General features: G+C 35.4%; 1 protein-coding gene and 1 pseudogene across 1 annotated transcript; both read right to left on the reverse strand.

The window, feature by feature from the left end:
• Window positions 1–24: 24 nt before the first annotated feature.
• On the reverse strand, window positions 25–1276 carry LOC108947753 (PHD finger protein MALE MEIOCYTE DEATH 1-like; annotated as a pseudogene).
• A 5427-nt stretch (window positions 1277–6703) lies between these two features.
• Window positions 6704–15005, reverse strand: LOC104105324 (PHD finger protein MALE MEIOCYTE DEATH 1-like). Its single transcript, XM_070176958.1, has 3 exons — window positions 14876–15005; window positions 7516–7806; window positions 6704–6974 (listed from the first exon to the last, which is right to left on the reverse strand). The coding sequence occupies exons 1-3, from the start codon at window positions 15003–15005 to the stop codon at window positions 6727–6729; spliced, it is 669 nt and encodes a 222-aa protein (XP_070033059.1). The 3' UTR covers window positions 6704–6726.
• Between the last annotated feature and the right edge of the window lie 3698 nt (window positions 15006–18703).

The raw sequence follows: 18703 nt of genomic DNA on the forward strand, positions 1-18703 counted from the left end.
AGGGGACGCGCAGGATATATGAATCATCATTGATTATTGAGTTTGTCCTTGAAAGAATCGAGTAACACGTGTAACGACAGAAAAGAACACAGAAAAGCTGCACAAGTATATGACTGACTATACAAATTCTTGTCCTAAGTGAATTGCCACTCTCTGCCCCTAACTTCAGTATATCAGGTCCATGCCAAATTCAGAATCACAAGGCACTAGTGATGTCTCATAGTGACCAAACTCAAAGTTGTTCTGTGCTCTTGGTGGTGCAAGTGAAGTGCAACAAGCCTCACACACAAACAAAGGTGGCACAACCTCAGAATCTTCGATCCCACAGCAGCGAGTGTGCTGCCATATCTCACATATATCACACGAAACCATCCTTTCACCATCATCGTCCCGAGCCCCACACCTACAGTTCACTGTCCAATCATCAGCCCCTCCTTCATTTTTCAACTCACTTTCCAAATCCAACCCGAAACCCCTCACCCAAAGTTCTGAGCCTGACTCGATAATGCCAAAGAGCACTTCACAATCTCCCATTCTTTCTATCCCTACAACATCTGTTACCATAAAATTGTCCATAATACAATATGTGTCCCTCATTGCAGACTCAATAGCTGTTTTTAAATCACCAATTGTCGAATGTAGAGGAACTTCAACCATCTCTCCCGGGGGATATCCCTTTCTAAGTACAGCTTCCAAACCACTAGAACTCGGCAAAATGCAACAAATGAACCTCAACAATATGTGATTTGGATCATTCCTAAATGGCCATTCCTTCACAAAATGCTTACTGTCCTAACAGCTAGCTTTAGCACATCAGATTCTGCAAAGCTCAATAGCAGATTATTATACAAGCATAAAACATCACTGTAAACATCAGTTCCAGGATTAACAGCATAGTTCTGAATTGGCTCAGGGAGCTTTTCTTGTTCAGATTGATCACAATTCCGAAGCTCCTGAATCGTGTACTCCAACACCCTCGTAGCTCGATTCACAGCACGACGAACTACATAGCCTCCAACAATCACATTATTCATCGATTTCAGAACATAATCAATCAACCCCGTATCACCAATGTGGAGACGAGCAGCATCACGCGCCTCCTGCCTACTCATACCACAACTCCCAAATCTGTTTGTTGCTTTCTTTCTTTCAATGCATCAACAATCACATCTGCAGTGAACTCAAGTCTTCTCACTGGCCATCTACTGTCAAGAGATGCTGCTGTTGAAATTGTCAAAAGTCCCACATCGGTGGATGACAATTTTGAATGGGAATTTCACCCTATAAAAGGAAGCCTAATGTTTAGGATTTAAATACACCTCTCATTTGCCCTTTTATCTTCTTAACGCATTTATATCTTCTCTCTTTAGTATTATTTCACTTGTAATTTTGGAGTAGAATAAAATATTAATTGTGTCCGAGGAAGTAGGCAAAATTGGCCGAACCTCGTAAATTCTGGTGTTCTTTTATTGTTGTCTTATTGTCTTGTTTATTATTTAGTGATTGTCATAATTTTTGGTATAGTAGTTGTGACTCATTCACACTATATACATTTGACTTCCGCAACAATTGGTATCAGAGCCAAGGTACTGTCTAAGTATGCTCTGTGGTTGCAGCATAGTCTGATCTTCCACATCAGAAAAGATCTATCTTGGTAACTGAGTCAAGGTTCTGTCTGAGTATGCTCTGTGGTTGCAGCTTAGTCTGATCTTCCACACCAGAAAGGAAATAATCTTGATTTGTGTCGTCAGCTACTAAATAATATTTGTGTCAAAATGGAAGACAATAAACAAGAAGAATCTACATCAAGTGTCAATAATACGTCATCGTTGGCATCTTCGCTTATGACAATAATTGTGTCAAATGTGAAATTTGCGGTAGAAATTTTTGACTGGTCAGGACATTTTGGGATGTGGCAAGGCGAGGTTATAGATGTTCTTTTTCAACAAGGGCTAGATCTTGCCATTGAAGAAAAGAAGCCAGATGTTATTGGAGAAGAAGATTGGAAAATTATCAATCGTGTTGCTTGCGGTACCATTTGATCCTACCTTGCTAGAGAGTAAAAATATCCATACACAAAGGAAACTTCTGCAAGTAAATTATGGAAAACACTGGAGGATAAATATTTGAAGAAAAACAGTCAAAATAAATTGTACATGAAGAAGAGACTGTTTCGCTTCACCTATGTTCCTGGTACCACAATGAATGAACATATCACCACTTTCAATAAGTTGGTCACAGATTTGCAAAATATGGATGCAACTTTTGATGATGGTGACTTGGCCTTGATGTTGTTGGGGTCACTTCCTAATGAGTACGAGCACTTTAAAACTACTCTACTCCATGGAAATGACGAAATTTCTCTCAGAGAAGTCTGTTCGGTTTTGTACAGCTATGAACAAAGAAAGGGAGAAAAACAGAAGGGCGGAGAAGGAGAAACACTAATTGTGAGGGGTTGTCCTCAAAATCAAACGAGGAATAAGAAGGGAAGATCCAAGTCGAGATCTAGACCCAGCAAAGATGAATGTGCCTTTTGTCGAGAAAAGGGGCACTGGAAGAAAGACTATCCGAAGTTGAAGAATAAGGCCAGACATAACAATGGAAAGGCCATTATGGATTCAAATGTAGCTGATTGTGATGATTCAGACTTCTCATTAGTTACAACAGAGTTATCAACATCATCAGACATATGGTTGATGGACTCGGATTGTAGCTATCATATGTGTCCCAACAAGGACTGGTTCGTGAATTTTCAAGAAGGAGAATATGGAGTCATCCACACAGCGGATAACAACCCTCTTACCTCATATGGCATTGGTTCAATAAGATTAAGAAGCCATGATGGAATGATCAGAATATTATCAGATGTTCGATATGTACCGGGTTTGAAGAAGAATCTCATCTCTGTGGGAGCTCTAGAATCAAAAGGATTCAAAATCATTGCAGAAAATGGAGTGATGAGAATATGCTCCGGTGCACTAGTGGTAATGAAGGCCAATCGGAAGAACAATAACATGTACCGCTATCGTGGTAGTACAGTTATTGGGACAACGACAGTGACATCCAGTGATGACAAAGAGGCAGAAGCAACCAGGCTATGGCACATGCGCTTGGGACATGCTGGAGGGAAATCCTTGAAAGCTCTATCTGACCAAGGATTGTTAAAAGGCGTAAAGACTTGCAACTTGGAGTTTTGCGAGCATTGTGTCAAAGAGAAACAGACAAGGGTTAAATTTGGTACAGCGATCCATAATACTAAAGGCATTTTAGATTATGTACATTCTGATGTTTGGGGTTCTTCCAAAACACCTTCATTGGGTGGGAAGCACTATTTTGTAACCTTTGTTGATGATTTTTCCCGAAGAGTATGGGTGTATACAATGAAGAGGAAAGATGAAGTGTTGGGAATTTTTCTCAAATGGAAGACGATGGTGAAGAATCAAACAGGCAGGAGGATCAAGTGTATTTGCACAGACAATGGAGGTGAATACAAAAATGATCATTTCAATAAGGTCTGTGAAAATGATGGCATCGTCCGACACTTCATTGTCAGACATACACCACAACAAAATAGAGTGGCAGAACGTATGAACCGGACTTTATTGGAGAAGGTACGGTGTATGTTGTCCAATGCTGGCTTGGGCAAAGAATTTTGGGCTGAGGCAATTACATATGCATACCACCTCATTAATCGTCTACCATCTGCTGTTATTGATGGCAAGACACCATTTGAAAAATGGTATGGAAAACCTGTTGTAGATTATGACTCTTTGCACGTATTTGGCTCAATTGCATACTATCATGTGAAAGAGTCAAAATTGGATCCGAGAGCAAAGAAGGCTATATTTATGGGAATTACTTCTGGAGTCAAAGGATACCGCTTATGGTGTCCAGAGACAAGGAATATTATATTCAGCAGAGATGTTATCTTTGATGAATCTGCCATAACAGATAAGGTGACAGTTGAAGATGTCAAACAAACTGGTGGTGCATCAAAGCAGGTGGAGTTTGAGGGAAAATTTATTTTTCCTACACAAGAAGCAGAGGAGGAAACTCATGAAGATTACCCTCTGGAAGAAGAGCCAGTAGAGAGGGAGATTCCAACTCAGGAACCTCGACAACAACTTGAATCAATAGCAACCAGCAGGCCAAAAAGGACAATAACGAAACCTGTTCGTCTCATAGAGACGGTTGCTTGCCCAACCTCAATTGTAACTGATGGTGTTCCTACCACTTATAAAGACGCAATCCAAAGTTTAGAAGAAGATAAGTGGAGGATTGCCATGAATGAAGAAATGCAGTCCCTTCATCAGAATCATACATGGAAATTGGCCAATCTCCCGAAAGGAAAGAAAACAATTGGATGCAAATGGGTATTTGCAAAGAAAGAAGGATTTCCTAACGAAGAAAATGTTCGCTACAAAGCAAGATTGGTGGCCAAAGGATATGCTCAGAAGGAGAAAATTGATTTCAATGAAGTATTTTCTCCAGTTGTAAAACATTCCTCCATTAGAATTATGTTGGCTTTGGTAGCACAGTTGGATTTGGAACTAGTTCAGATGGATGTAAAAACTGCGTTTTTACATAGAAACTTGGAGGAGGAAATCTACATGAATCAGCCAGAAGGATTCAAAGTTGCTGGAAAAGAAAATATGGTATGCAAACTTGAAAAATCGTTGTACGGATTGAAACAATCTTTTAGACAATGGTACAAGCGATTTGACAAGTTTATATTGCGGCAAGGGTACAAGAGAAGCAAATACGATCATTGTGTATATTTGCGCAAACTTAATGATGGTTCCTTTGTATATCTTCTCCTATATGTTGATGATATGTTGATAACTTCCAAGAATTCGGAAGAAATTGATAAGTTGAAGATTCAACTGAAGGAGGAGTTTGAGATGAAGGATCTGGGTGAGGCAAAGAAAATTCTTGGCATGGAGATAATAAGAGATAGACGTTCAAAGAAACTTTGTTTATCTCAGAAAGAATATTTGAAGAGAGTACTACAGTGTTTTGGCATAGATAAGAAGACTAAGCCAATTAGCACGCCACTTGCTCCCCATTTTAAGCTAAGTACTACTATGTCGCCAAAGGATGAAACTGAACAGGAGTATATGTCAAGGGTACCATATGCAAATGCTGTGGGTATATACAATGGTTTGTACGAGACCTGACATTTCACAAGCCATTGGAGTTATTAGCAGATATATGCATAATCCAGGAAAGGAGCATTGGCAATCTGTGAAATGGATTCTACGGTATATTCATAGTACTGTAGATGTTGGGTTAGTTTTTGAGCAGGAAGGCAATCGGTCTATAGTTGGATATTGTGACTCAGATTTTGCGGGTGATCTGGACAAATGAAGGTCAACTACTGGTTATGTATTTACTTTTGCAAAGGCACCAGTTAGTTGAAAGTCTACTTTGCAGTCAATAGTTGCTTTGTCTACAACAGAGGCAGAGTACATGGCTATTACAGAGGCTGTGAAGGAGGCAATTTGGCTTCAGGGGTTGCTAAAGGAGCTTGGTATTGAACAAAAAAATATTACAATTTTTTGTGATAGTCAAAGTGCTATTCAATTAGCGAAGAACCAAGTTTATCATGCAAGGACGAAGCACATTGATGTTCGGTATCATTTCGTACGAGAAATCATAGAAGAAGGTGGAGTCACGGTGAAGAAAATTCATACTACGGAGAACCCTGCTGATATGCTGACAAAAGTGGTGACTGCGGTCAAGTTTCAACATTGTTTGGATTTGATCAACATTGTTGAACACTAAAGATTGAAGATGAAGACACAACCAAAATTTGTTATTGAGAGAAAATTGAAGATGTGGAATTTTGCCAAGGTGGAGATTTGTTGAAATTGGCAAAAGTACCACATCGGTGGATGACAATTTTGAATGAGAATTTCACCCTATAAAAGGAGGCCTAATGTTTAGGATTTAAATACACCTCTCATTTGCCTTTTATCTTCTTAAGGCATTTGTATCTTCTCTCTTTAGTATTATTTCACTTGTAATTTTGGAGTGGAATAAAATATTGATTGTGTCCGAGGAAGTAGGCAAAATTGGCCGAACCTCGTAAATTCTGGTGTTCTTTTATTGTTGTCTTATTGTCTTGTTTATTATTTAGTGGTTGTCATAATTTTTGGTATAGTAGTTGTGACTCATTCACACTATATACATTTGGCTTCCGCAACAATTGGTATCAGAGCCAAGGTACTGTCTAAGTATGCTCTGTGGTTGCAGCATAGTCTGATCTTCCACATCAGAAAAGATCTATCTTGGTAACTGAGTCAAGGTTCTGTCTGAGTATGCTCTGTGGTTGCAGCTTAGTCTGATCTTGTCGCGAATCGTGATCAAAGGAGCGTCGCTCAAACCTCTATAACAAACAACCATCTGTTTCATTACTTGGATCTGCTGCTGTATCTGAAATCATCAATCACCTGATCAAGTTCAATTGAGCTGAGCATTTCAATAGCTCTTTCATAATTGTGCACCATTATCCCAAAACTTCCATGGCTAAATTTGTAATCCCATCGGCCAAACCACGTATGCCCATAGGCAACCCCATACAACAAACGCAAATCCATCGAATGCTTCTCCGATACATCTTCAACAGTGACTTTCCTTCAAAAAATAGATGAAAATATTTCAAGAATTCAACTAATACATTCAAAACCTGAATCTGATACATCAAATACTTTAGAGAAATGTTTATTACCGAGCTCTAAAATTAGTGCAAATACGATCCCAAAGGTCCATAACTTCGCGGCCACAGAGAAATTTGGATCCACCTTCCTTTCCATTAATACAAATCAAATGTCCAAATCCATTACAATGAATCAAACCATGCAAAATGTGAGTTTGATCATCAAAAACACCATCATTAAGATGCTGGTTCCATTCACAATCAGCTGGTATAATCATATGGTACTTCCTCTTTGAAACAAAATGATGAGTCCAACCTGAAAAATCACAAAATCCTCAAAAATACTTAAACCCCAAAATTCAAATCACAAAAATAAAATAAAATAAAAAACCCAAAGTAAAAAACAGGAAATGTCCAAAACACAATTCACAAATAAATAGAACGACCAAAAGGGTGTTCAAATTCAAACTGAACGTACCAAAATTCCCCGAAAACTTAAATTCAAAAATCAATAGAATAACGAAAAGGGTGTTCAAAATCAAGAATTACCAGCACATATAAAGTGATTAAAATCCTTTAACCCATAAACCCCAAAATTCAAAATCTCCCGAAAAAATGAAGAAATGCTTGAAAAAATAAAAACAATTCCCAAAACCCAAATTTCAAAAATCAGTAAGAAAAAACAAAAGGGTGTTCAAAAATTCGAAACTTACCAGCACATAAATATTAAATTCCCCCCCCCCCCCCCCCCCCCCAAAAAAAAAATGAAGAAATGCTTTAAAAATAAAAATAAAAACCCCAAAAACCCAAATTTCGAAATAAAAAACAAAAGTAGTATTAAAATTTTCAAGACTTACCAGCACATCTACAGTGATCACAAAAACTTCTATTATCATTATTCTTCACGTTTTCTTCAATGGTATAAAGAGGAGTCACAACGCCTCTGTTTTTATGCACTAAAAATGTACTCCAAATTTGCATTCCTTCTACTGTATACTCCTCTAGCTCAGCACATTGTTGAAGAAAATACCGAACATTATCGCGAAATTGACCCGTTGGATTAATTAGACAACCCGGATCAAGAAAACTATGAAAGCCATAGAAATTCGGTGTTCTTTTACTTTTCTTGTAAGCTTCAAAAATCTTGTGTTAGGATCGGGAACCTGAGTATTGCGGAATATAGCCAAACAACGGTATAATGGCAATAACAAAGACAATGAAAGTTGATAACAATGACAATTAAAGTAGATAAAGAAGACACAAATTTAACGTGGTTCGGTAAAAGTGACCTACATCCACAAGCGGAGAGGAGCAATTTATTATAACAATAAGAGTACAAAAGATACTACAAAATTAGAGTAAACACTCTAATTAATCCCAAATAACCTAAAAGAATAACCTCACAAGATCACTTCAAAGAAAGGGTTCACAAAAGTGCTTCCCAACAGTAACTCTCATACAAAATACTCTTAATAAAGGAAGAAAGGAAGAAACAAGAAATGAAGAAGTCTTGTTGGTGTATATTCAAATGAGTAGAGAGTCCACATTATATAGGAAGAGAAGAAAGAAATGTTTGGCCAACAATTGGTCACATCCTCTCAAAATAGAAGAACATTTATTTGGCCAACCAAGCCTTAAATAAAAGGCTCCAAATATGCCAACAGATTAGTTACAGCATTGTTTGGGAGATTGTGATTAAATTTGCGCGCGTTAGAGATTGTGAAATGACGGGAATAACCTTGGGGTTTAGGAATTTAAAATTTGAAATGGAAAATGGACGGTGATGATGAGGAATTGAGAGCGTTTATAGCCGTTGATTTAAGATTTCGTTTGACTGAGAAGTACGACTCAAAACAGATTACAGTCTTTTGCTTACGTGGCATAAATTGAAAAGAGAGATTTTTTTTTCTGTCTTTACTAAATTCTCTCTCAAGTTTTTATATTATTTTCTGATTGTTTTTGTTATTAGCATAACTAGAGGGAGTAAAGAAAAATCTAATACTAAACGAAAATAATTAGAAAAATGACACTGTATAGCCTCTCTCAAAATAATAGCCGAAAATATATATTTTTTGTATATTATTTGTGTGTGTATATATATATACACATTCTGTATGTTATATACAAAACTTATACACTTTTTTGGCTACCAAAAATAAATAATTTCTGGCGCGGACATAATACCCGTATTACTAACCACGCAGTTTTATTAGCTCAAATCAGAGTTGCCTCAGTTGTTAATTAGCTATTGTTGCAGAAATTTTTTTGGAGTTGTTCTTTTATTCAAAAAGAAAATATTAAAATTGGGGGTGAGTTTTACATTCATGTGATGTCACGTGTCTTTCCATTTAAATTAGGGGTATATTTATGCAATTGTCTAACTGTGAAATCTAATTGAACGAATATTCAAACGAAGAGTATTTTTAAATTATTTTCGATAGCACATAAATATATTTGGTCCTTTTTCGTATATATAACATGAGAAGCATGGGAATGAAGCAATAAATCAAAGGCATTCATTGCGAAACAAATACTTACAATCCTTTTTCCTCATCCCTTTTGTGAGTTTCAAGTTTTAAAATTTCTGGAAATGGCATTAATTTTGAGCTGCGAATTTCTTAAGTTTGTTCATATTATAATTTATAACATTAAACAATTTCTTGTTTTTTTTTTGGTGAACTAGATAATTATATATAAATACCAAAATAGTTACAGCATTGTTTGGGAGATGCGGCTCCCTATTGTTTTGTTAACATTGTCTTGTCTTACACAAGGGTTTACCCTTACATCCTAGGACAAATACAGTTCCTAGGATGTCTGTAAACCCTTATACAGGGCTCTAGCAATGGTTTGTTTGACTGGGACAATGTTTTTTTTGTCTTGTTATCTTTACGATTTAGTGGATGGAAAGTGATGGCATAAACAAATGGATAAGATAATTCTATTTATTCTATTACCTTATTAATCCCTCTTCAACTTGCATCACCATAGAGTTACGTTCACTCAATTAAGGAGCAAATTCTATTAGTTTAAGTTTTATATATACCGATAGAGGTAGAGTCTAGAACTTCAATTTTATGAATTTTGAACTTTTGGATGACGACTTCAAGTCCTAATAACTGTTCTAAACTTAATATTTGACCATATATATTTAGAATTTTTAGCATAAAAACATTGTTGAACAAAAGTTATTGGTTCGACTGAACCCATAGTCGAGCTTCCAGCTCCGCCCTTGTGTACTACAATAACCAGATTTTTATATCATCGTGTTTAATAAAGTTTTATGTATATTTTAACTTCTTATAATAAGTTTGATTTGATAATCGGGTAAACAGAATGACTACTTGCTATATTTAATTAAATTTCACCGATATATAGTAAAATAATTGTATACACTGTCAATATAGTTTTCTATTTACCAATATAATCTTCAAAAAGAAATTTATTTCGAAATAAATGATTTACTGAACTCACTAACTTACTTTTAGTGTTTCTCCCATTTTTTCTCACTGATCTAACTCTTTTAAATTTTTGTCATTTTCAATGAGCAACCATTCTGAAGACATCTCTATAGTGAAAAAATAAATGAAAGGTAATATCATTGGGAGAGAGCCAAAAGAATGGCTTAGTTACTCAAAAGACAAATTAAAGAGTCCAAAACAAGTGTCATTTTAGTCAAATAAATTTGGTCCAGAATAAGTGTTGAGATAAAAAAAAATGATTACTTTTTTGTTTTAAAGCTAACTTTGCTCTAATAAATGATCTAAAAAGTTGGAAAGATCAATAAAGAGTAATTTGAGATCTAAAGAGTAATTTAATCAAATAATTTTAACAAACGTCACTTATTTTGAACCGGAGGCAGTAAAAACTTTAATCTACTTAATTTCATGATAGATTCACTAATTAATGAAAGAAAAGATCATACATATACATAAAAAGCATTTATCTTTTTTTTTCTTGAGAGGATCCTGTAACTTAACAAAAAAATAAATATAAACAGATTCAGAATTTGAAGTTTATGTCATAATCTCAAATTAACATATACAATAATAGCTGAGTTTACGGTTAGAGATTTATAACTATTTAGTGAATTTCTAATAGAAATATAGGGTGTACGCAAAAGTTGTTGGATTCTCGAGAACCCATATACAATGTTCTAAATCCGCCGTTGCTTCTACACCTATGCTCCAATAAGTACCAAATAATTATTTTGCTAATAATAGATTTTCGCATCACAAAGAATCAAGGAACTAAGGACGTTTCCAATACTGACAACGACTCCCGCTGAAGCAATTGTGTAGCAGCTCTACATTAAGCTCAGGGGTGGCCCTACCCTAAAGCAGGTAAAACAACTGCTTTAGGCCTTACATTTGTAGGGGCCCCATTTTTTATTACACTCATTATATTATATACTCTATATGTTTCAATTTAGATGAGTTTGTTTGACTCGTCACGAAGTTTAAGAAAAAAAAATTTAAAACTTGTCTTAAAAGTTTAAGGGGTAAAAGGATTAGTAGACAAGACTATTTTTTCACTTCAAAATAGATTTGAACAAATCAAGCATATGAAAATATTTTTTGTTTTCTATTTAGCGTAAAAAACTGAGATCACTAGATGATGGAACTTTAGAAAAATACTGCCTTAATCTCGAGTGTTCCTTAAAGCATAATAATCAATCCGATATTGATGATTTAAATTTTTTTCTGAATTAAAAGTGGTAAGAAAAATAGTACAATTAGAAGATAACAGTTTAATTGATATACTCAATCAAATAAAAAACTTTGATTCTTTTTCAAATGTCTATATTGCTTATAGAATAATGTTACTAACTCATGTTACCGTTACTTCAGCAGAAGAGAGGTTTTTTTTCGAAATTAAAATTGATAACATCTTAACTAAGCTCAATAATGTATGAAGAGAGGTTAAATAAATTAACTATATTGTCAATTGAGAAAGAATTATTAGAAAAAAATTGATTATAGAAAATTTATTAATAACTTTGCATCTAAAAAAAATTAAAAAACAATGGACTTCAAATTTAAAAAATAATAATTTAAAAAAAATTAAGACCCCTCACAAAATTTGGCTTTAGGCCACAAAATTCGTCGGGCCGCCCCTGATTAAGCTCCTCGAAAATGTTGAAGTTGCCTGAAATGCTTCTGAGCTGCTACATTACTAGTAGAAGCTGCATCACTCTCCTTCTCTTTTAAATCCATTTCTTCTTTAGGTTTGGAGTTTTCAGTATCACATAAAACATTGAAAAGGGTGTGTAGAACATAGGCAGAAATTGGGATTACAGAAAAAATAGCTACACTTTGTTTCAGATTCATTTTTGTAGCCAAGAAATGCTTAGAATTAGGTTTCGATTAAGAAAAGAAGCAGAGACAAATGCAAGTAATTCTTGAAATATAGAAAGGAAGGTACTGAGTTTATAGTTGAAAATAGTGGGACCTGTGATCTTGAAATAACCTTATATTTTCTTGGCACCCAAGTCGAATATCTAGTCATCTTGTCATCTTTTTTCTTTTCCTTTTTGGAAGAATAAAATATCTAGCGGCCGCCTTTAATTGACCCCCTATGTCTCAAGAATTTACTAGATTCTTTTTTAATAATCGAGAAATCTGCATACACACAATTTTTATTAGACCTCATTGGTTACACTAGGTTTTTTATTAGTGTAATGGAGAAATTTTCGGGAGTTAGTATGGTTAGTAACTATCCTTCTTTATTGAAGTAATAGGTAAGAATGAAAATAAATTAATTAAAGAAATTAGAAAATACAAGTCTGATTGTGAAATGAGCTTCTTCAGAAGCAAGAATAAGAGCAATGTCTTGAGTAGGGGTGGCAAAATAGTTAAAAAAAATTAGTTAACCACCCATATTATCCATAAAAAATGGGTTGGATAATGAATTTTTTAAAAATGGGTCAAATATGGATAAGAAGCATATTATCCATTTAGAAAATGGATAACCAATAGATAACCAATGGGTCTAACTTTTATACTTGTAAAGCCTCAAATTGGAAGTTCCTCAAGTTAGGGAGATTAAGAATTCTCTCAAAAGTGATTGTATGCAAGAAGTCATGGATAATATGGTTACCTATATTATCCGCCAGTTAACTCATTTTTTATCCGTATTAAATATGGGTCGGGTCGGATAATTTATCATTTTTTCATTACTCGTCTTCGACACGAACTATACCCGACCCGCCCGTTTGCCACTCCTAGTCTTGAGCAAAAAGAAAGAATGTTGTTTAATAAAATCAGAGTAACTTAAGCCTTTTTGCATACAGAATGTTTTCGTGTGCAACAATGAATACAAATTCTTCAATTTATAATTCAATTTAGGGAGACGAGATTCTCAAATCAATCTCTTCTTTAATATGAATAAAACCTCTCTTGATGGTTGTATAACGGTTGAGTATAAATGCAAAGATTCTTTGTAACGACTGTTCATTGAATGCTGTCCTTTTTAACTGATATCTTCCTTTCAGATCTTCATCCCCGGTTCCAGCGCCTTCGAAACTTACTCATCACTGTCACATGTTTGTAACCAGTACCAATTATTTGTTGACTCATATCTTACTTGTTTTCACTTCCACGTGCCAACTCGACGAGTATCCACTTGTCGTTCATCAATTTTACCTCATACATACATCACGTATTGGGATCGGAGCAATTTGCTTGAAAATTATATTGCACTATCAGATGATAGTGAGATCAATCATGCATTGAACTTGGTTTATTTGATTGTTACACAAAAGGAACAATAATGACAATTAATTAATGATCCTATGAAATACTTCATGGATGAGATTAAAACATGAATGAGTAAATGGTAAAATAAGTAAAGATTAGACCGGAAAGTGACATCCAACTAGAAAAGTTTGATACCACTAGTAATAAGAGGATATTAAAAGAAAAGAAGATTTAGGACATACTTTTGCTGAAATAATATTAAAGTATATATGCCATGTCAAATACACTTTTTATCAAGATAGAATTAGTGGTGAAGGTGAGAACAACAACAACAACAACCCAGTATAATCCCATTAGTGGGGTCTGGGGAGGGTAGTGTGTACGCAGACCTTACCCCTACCATGAGGTAGAGAGGCTGTTTTCAATAGACCCTCGGCATCCTTCCCTCCAAGAACTCCCCACCTTGCTTTTGGGGTGACTCGAACTCACAACCTCTTGGTTGGAAGTGGAGGTTGCTTACCATCAGAGCAACCCTCTTGTGATTGGAATATTTTTTATAGCTCTAGATGGAATAATGCATTCAAGAACTTAGTCTAGTGGTCAAATGAAGTCTCAAGTTCTAACATAAATGAAAATACTACATACTTTCTTCGTATATAAGTCCAAACCTTAGTGGATAGATAGAGTTACTCGATAACTGTATTGATAGACGATAGCATATATCCTTATAAAATTAGTTGAAATACACGCCATCTGGCTCGGATTTCATTATTCTAAAATAACGAAAGCCAACACCACCACCACCAACAACAACAACAACAATAATTTAAAAAATTAGTTATTGAGAAAGTACCTTTTTGAAAAAAAATGTTCCGCAGACAAGGGTTAATTAGTGCATGTCTTGCGTCAATATATTGACAGATCAATCTTTTTACCGAATTTAATGCAACTAAATTTATTCTGATTAGATACGCATGTTATTCAATTATTCAGGCTTTTTATATCTTGGCAGCTTTAGATTATTCCCTTATTAAAAAGATAGCAATCTTTATATCATGATTTTTTTTAAATAAAAAAAAAATAAGAGTTGGAAAGGTTAAAATAATGAAGAGATAACAAAGTTGTTTTCATAATTTGACACCATTGCACATAGATCATTTTAAGAAAATGCTTATTGGAAAATAATAGGAAATATAGAAGACTAATTTATACTTTAATAACAATGAACAAAATAAACTTCAAGACTAGCTAGTATGGTTAACCCAAGCTAATAGAGCAACTAAACAAACCTTCTACATTAACCATCAAAACAAAAAGTACTAAAATAGTAATATCTTTTGTAAAAACATAAAAAAATATACTAGAAGCCATATATTGAAAATCCACTAGAATTTCGAACAAACAATAGATGCAAACTCATATTTCTAAAAGTGTTATTAGTTCAGTGCTAAAAAACATAAAGATCGAACTCATCAAATTCAAATCATAGGTTCTATCTCCGAATAAAATTATATATAACCTTTCTTGGCACAAAGCTTTTCCAACTCCTTGGCAACATAATCAATTTCTTCATCCCCTTTGGAACAAAGCATTTCCTTCATATCCCTTGCCTTTTGACTTACAAGTTCACCATTTTTATCCAACACCATTTGATTTATTATGGTTGCAATTTCCTTTCTATGAACATAGGCGGGTCCGGGATTTGAATTTTATGGGTTCAAATTTAAAGTTCTATCATATTGCATTTAATTTACTGATTTCAGAATCTATTTTTGTACTTATTTAACTGGATTTTTAATACATATACAGGACCTAAGTAACCTAAGCCGTAGTTACTGGGTTCAAACGAACCTGTAACTTCTTCATTGGCTCAGCCCCTGCCTATGAAGTTTCCCATTGCTTTCCCTCACAACTTCCACAGGAATGCCCACCTCTTCAACAAGTCTAGAATTAATTGGTTGATCAACATGCATAGGCATGACGATAATCGGAACGCCATATATTTCATGCTCTCTGTTACAGAACTCGATCCACAATGACTCATAAAACCGCCAACGCTCGAATGTTCCAATATTTTAGCTTGTGGTGCCAATCCAAAAACTTTTCCCCTATTCCCTACCCTATTAAAAACCCCTTTAGGCAATGCCTCTTCTAGTTCAACATCTTCTTCTCCTTTTTTGGAACCTTATAGGCCATATGAAATTCACCTTACTATTTTCCAACCCATAAGCAATCGCTGAAACATCTTCCTAATTGGAAATTGAATTGATCGTGAAAATTCTGAATGGAGTTTTTTCAAAGGTATAGGATAGGCAAAATACATAAGTTGCCACCTAACCTATGGCCCAAATCCCCCTTACACACTTTCTACGGACAATAATAATATTACACACTTTCTACGGACAATAATAATATTACACACGCAACCTTTCCAAAGTGTATCTAGTACACACCTTTTTTGACCAGGTCCCTTAAAAAGTTCATCCGTGTATTTCACGCGTTTGACTTTAATTTATAAACTTGACCCACTTATTTTTAACCCCTTATATTATATTAACCAACCCGGCCATACCCGACCCATCTGTTAAAAAGGGTTAAAACTAATTTACCTCAAATTAACTCTCATTTCTCCATACATCTCTAAGGAGCACTGGTGAAGGCGATTCTGACGACTATCTCAAGCGAGGCTTTCATCTTGTATGGGAGGAGGATTTATGCGATTTTAGGTTAATAATTTTCTTCTCCTTGCATTACCCGTTTATTTTAGTAGTGGGTGGGTTGAACGTAGGGTTTTTTATCGAAATTTCTTCTATTTGCTTTAGGGTTTTCGGACTTTTTAAAAGGGAAATCTTTTGTCATTGTCGATATTACTGTGAAGTTGTCGTGTTGTTGCCTTTACATGGAGTTTTTTATATAAAGATTTACTTTGTGTTTGCAAACCGTGTGTAACGTATTGCTTTGAACAATGTGATACGCTCTTGTCTTTGTCTCCACTTTTATATTTCATCTGTATTTCTTTATTTTCAGTTGTTGCATGTGGCAGTCGATTTATTTGTCCTCTTGTTTGCTTGTAGAAAATGTCTCTTAAATTGATTACACTCAAGTGGTACCATGATGGGTCTTAGTTCCTGGCAACTTTGCTCGTTATGTGGGGGTAGTCAAACATTGACTTTAGATGTAGATGTGGATTTACTGTCTTTTATTGAACTGATGAACTACACTAAGTTATATGAATTTAAGAATGTGGCTGAGCTGTATATTTATCCAATTGATAGGACAGATAAATTGGTAAGTATTCTCAGAGACAAGGATATATTAGACATTTGTAATGAATTGGAAGATGGGGATACCTTAGATATTTATGTGACTCATGATGTCCTTTTAAATGTTATTGACATAAATGAGGCTAGTAAAGGTGTTGGTGGGAGTAATAGTGGAGCTTTTAAGAGCACAGTAATCTTAGAAGAAGAAGATAGTGAACCTGAACCTGCACCTGCACCTGCTCCTGCTCATGCACCTTCAAGAGAACAAGAGAGTGAAGTAAATAGTGAATCAGATGATGATGAGGGTAAGGATGACAATGAGAATGATTCAGACTTTGATAATCCTGATAGTGATGAGAGTAATGGAGTAGACTTGCATGTTCTTGATGATAATGATTATGGATCAGATGTTCATGAAGAATTTGCAGAGTGTAGGGATGAACTAAGGAAATATAGGAGGAAAAGGAGTGAAAGTCCAAAAGATAGGGGTGATATTAACCTGGGTGATGCAGGAGTTGATATTGGTTTTGATAAATTAAGAACCGGTAGCAAGCAAAATAGGTACACATGCTTAGTAGTGACAGATGAGCCTTATTTTGGGTCTTCTGATACTGAAAGCTTTCCTTCAGATGCTGAAGATGAATTTTATGAAGAACATAAGGAGAGAATGGCTGCCAAGAAGAGGAAAAAAGTCCTGATATTTGATCCAACTGTCAAGAAAATAACCTGGGAGTTGGGGCTGATTTTTTAGAGTGTCGATGATTTTAGCTTGGCTGTTACTAAGTATGCAATTCAGAAAGAAGTTCAAATTGAAAAGTATATTGATGAACCTGGTAGGGTGAGGGTAAAATGCATGCACCCAAAATGAACCCTCGCTAATTAAAAAGATGTCTGGCAGACCAAAGAAAAAGAGAAGAAACTGAACATCCTAAGTCTGGAAAGCTTTCAAGAAGAGGTATGGAGATGACATGTTCAAACTGTGGTGGCTATGGACACAACAAAAGGAGTTGCCCCAAGAAACCAAGGCCTGCAGATTCTACTCCTGCAAATGCTTCTTATAGAGAAAGATGTGGAGGAAGAGGAAGAGGCAGAGGAAGAGGAACAGGCTCAACTTCTCCTAGAGCTTTAACTTCAATTACTTCTGCCCCTACTGCTGCTGGCAGATGAGGAGGAACTGGTAGAGGTAGAAGAAGTAATACACCTTCAGCTTCAACTACTTCTGCCCCAGGAATAAGAAGAGGAACTGGTAGAGGTAGTGGAAGTAATACACCTTCAGCTTCAACTACTTCTTCCCCAAAAATAGGAAGAGGAACTGGTAGAGATAGTGGAAGAGGAACTAGAAGTTCTGGGTTTGGACTGTTTCAATCAAGCAGTGGGTTCACAAGTTTTTCTGTAAGTACTTCAAACTTAATTTTATGTCTTGTTTGGTTTAACTACTTTACTAAATATTTTTTGTTTTGGCAGTCTGGTGGAGGTAAACCAAGAGTGGTTTCTCATGGTGGTGAAAAGAGGTACTCAGCAGATATTCATGAATGTGCCTACAAGCCAACAAGTGGAGTAAAATGGAATGGTAGACCAGCCATTACTAGAAGATAACTTGAAAGAACTGTTGCATCCCATTCCAGAACTGCTACATCCCATTCCAATCTAAGTCAAGCAAGTCCGTCATCCCAACCATCCAAGAACAACTATATGTAGTTGTGTATTGAATGTTGTTATTGTGACTGTTGAGTTATTTTGGAACTGTTGTTAGGTTATTTTGGAACTGATGTTAAGTGGTGTAATGAATGTTGTTATTTTGTTAAGGCGGGTTGTTGTTATTTTGGTATGTTGTTAAGATGTCAACCTATATTTTTGTTAAGGCGGGCTTCTATTAGATGACTATAATGAACACCTTTACTCTATGATGATATGTGTTTTAAATTGAAAATTTCTGGGCAGATTCATCTCTTTAGTGTTACTACTTTGGTATTTCAGCATTTGAGCTGTATTTTAGGCAGCAATTTCAGCCACTACTTAACTGTGTAAGCAGTGTATTATCTGCATTTTCAACTCACATAGCAACAACCACAAACCAAACAACA

The sequence above is a fragment of the Nicotiana tomentosiformis genome, chromosome 5, assembly GCF_000390325.3.
Source record: "Nicotiana tomentosiformis chromosome 5, ASM39032v3, whole genome shotgun sequence".
In the NCBI taxonomy this organism is placed as follows: domain Eukaryota; kingdom Viridiplantae; phylum Streptophyta; class Magnoliopsida; order Solanales; family Solanaceae; genus Nicotiana; species Nicotiana tomentosiformis.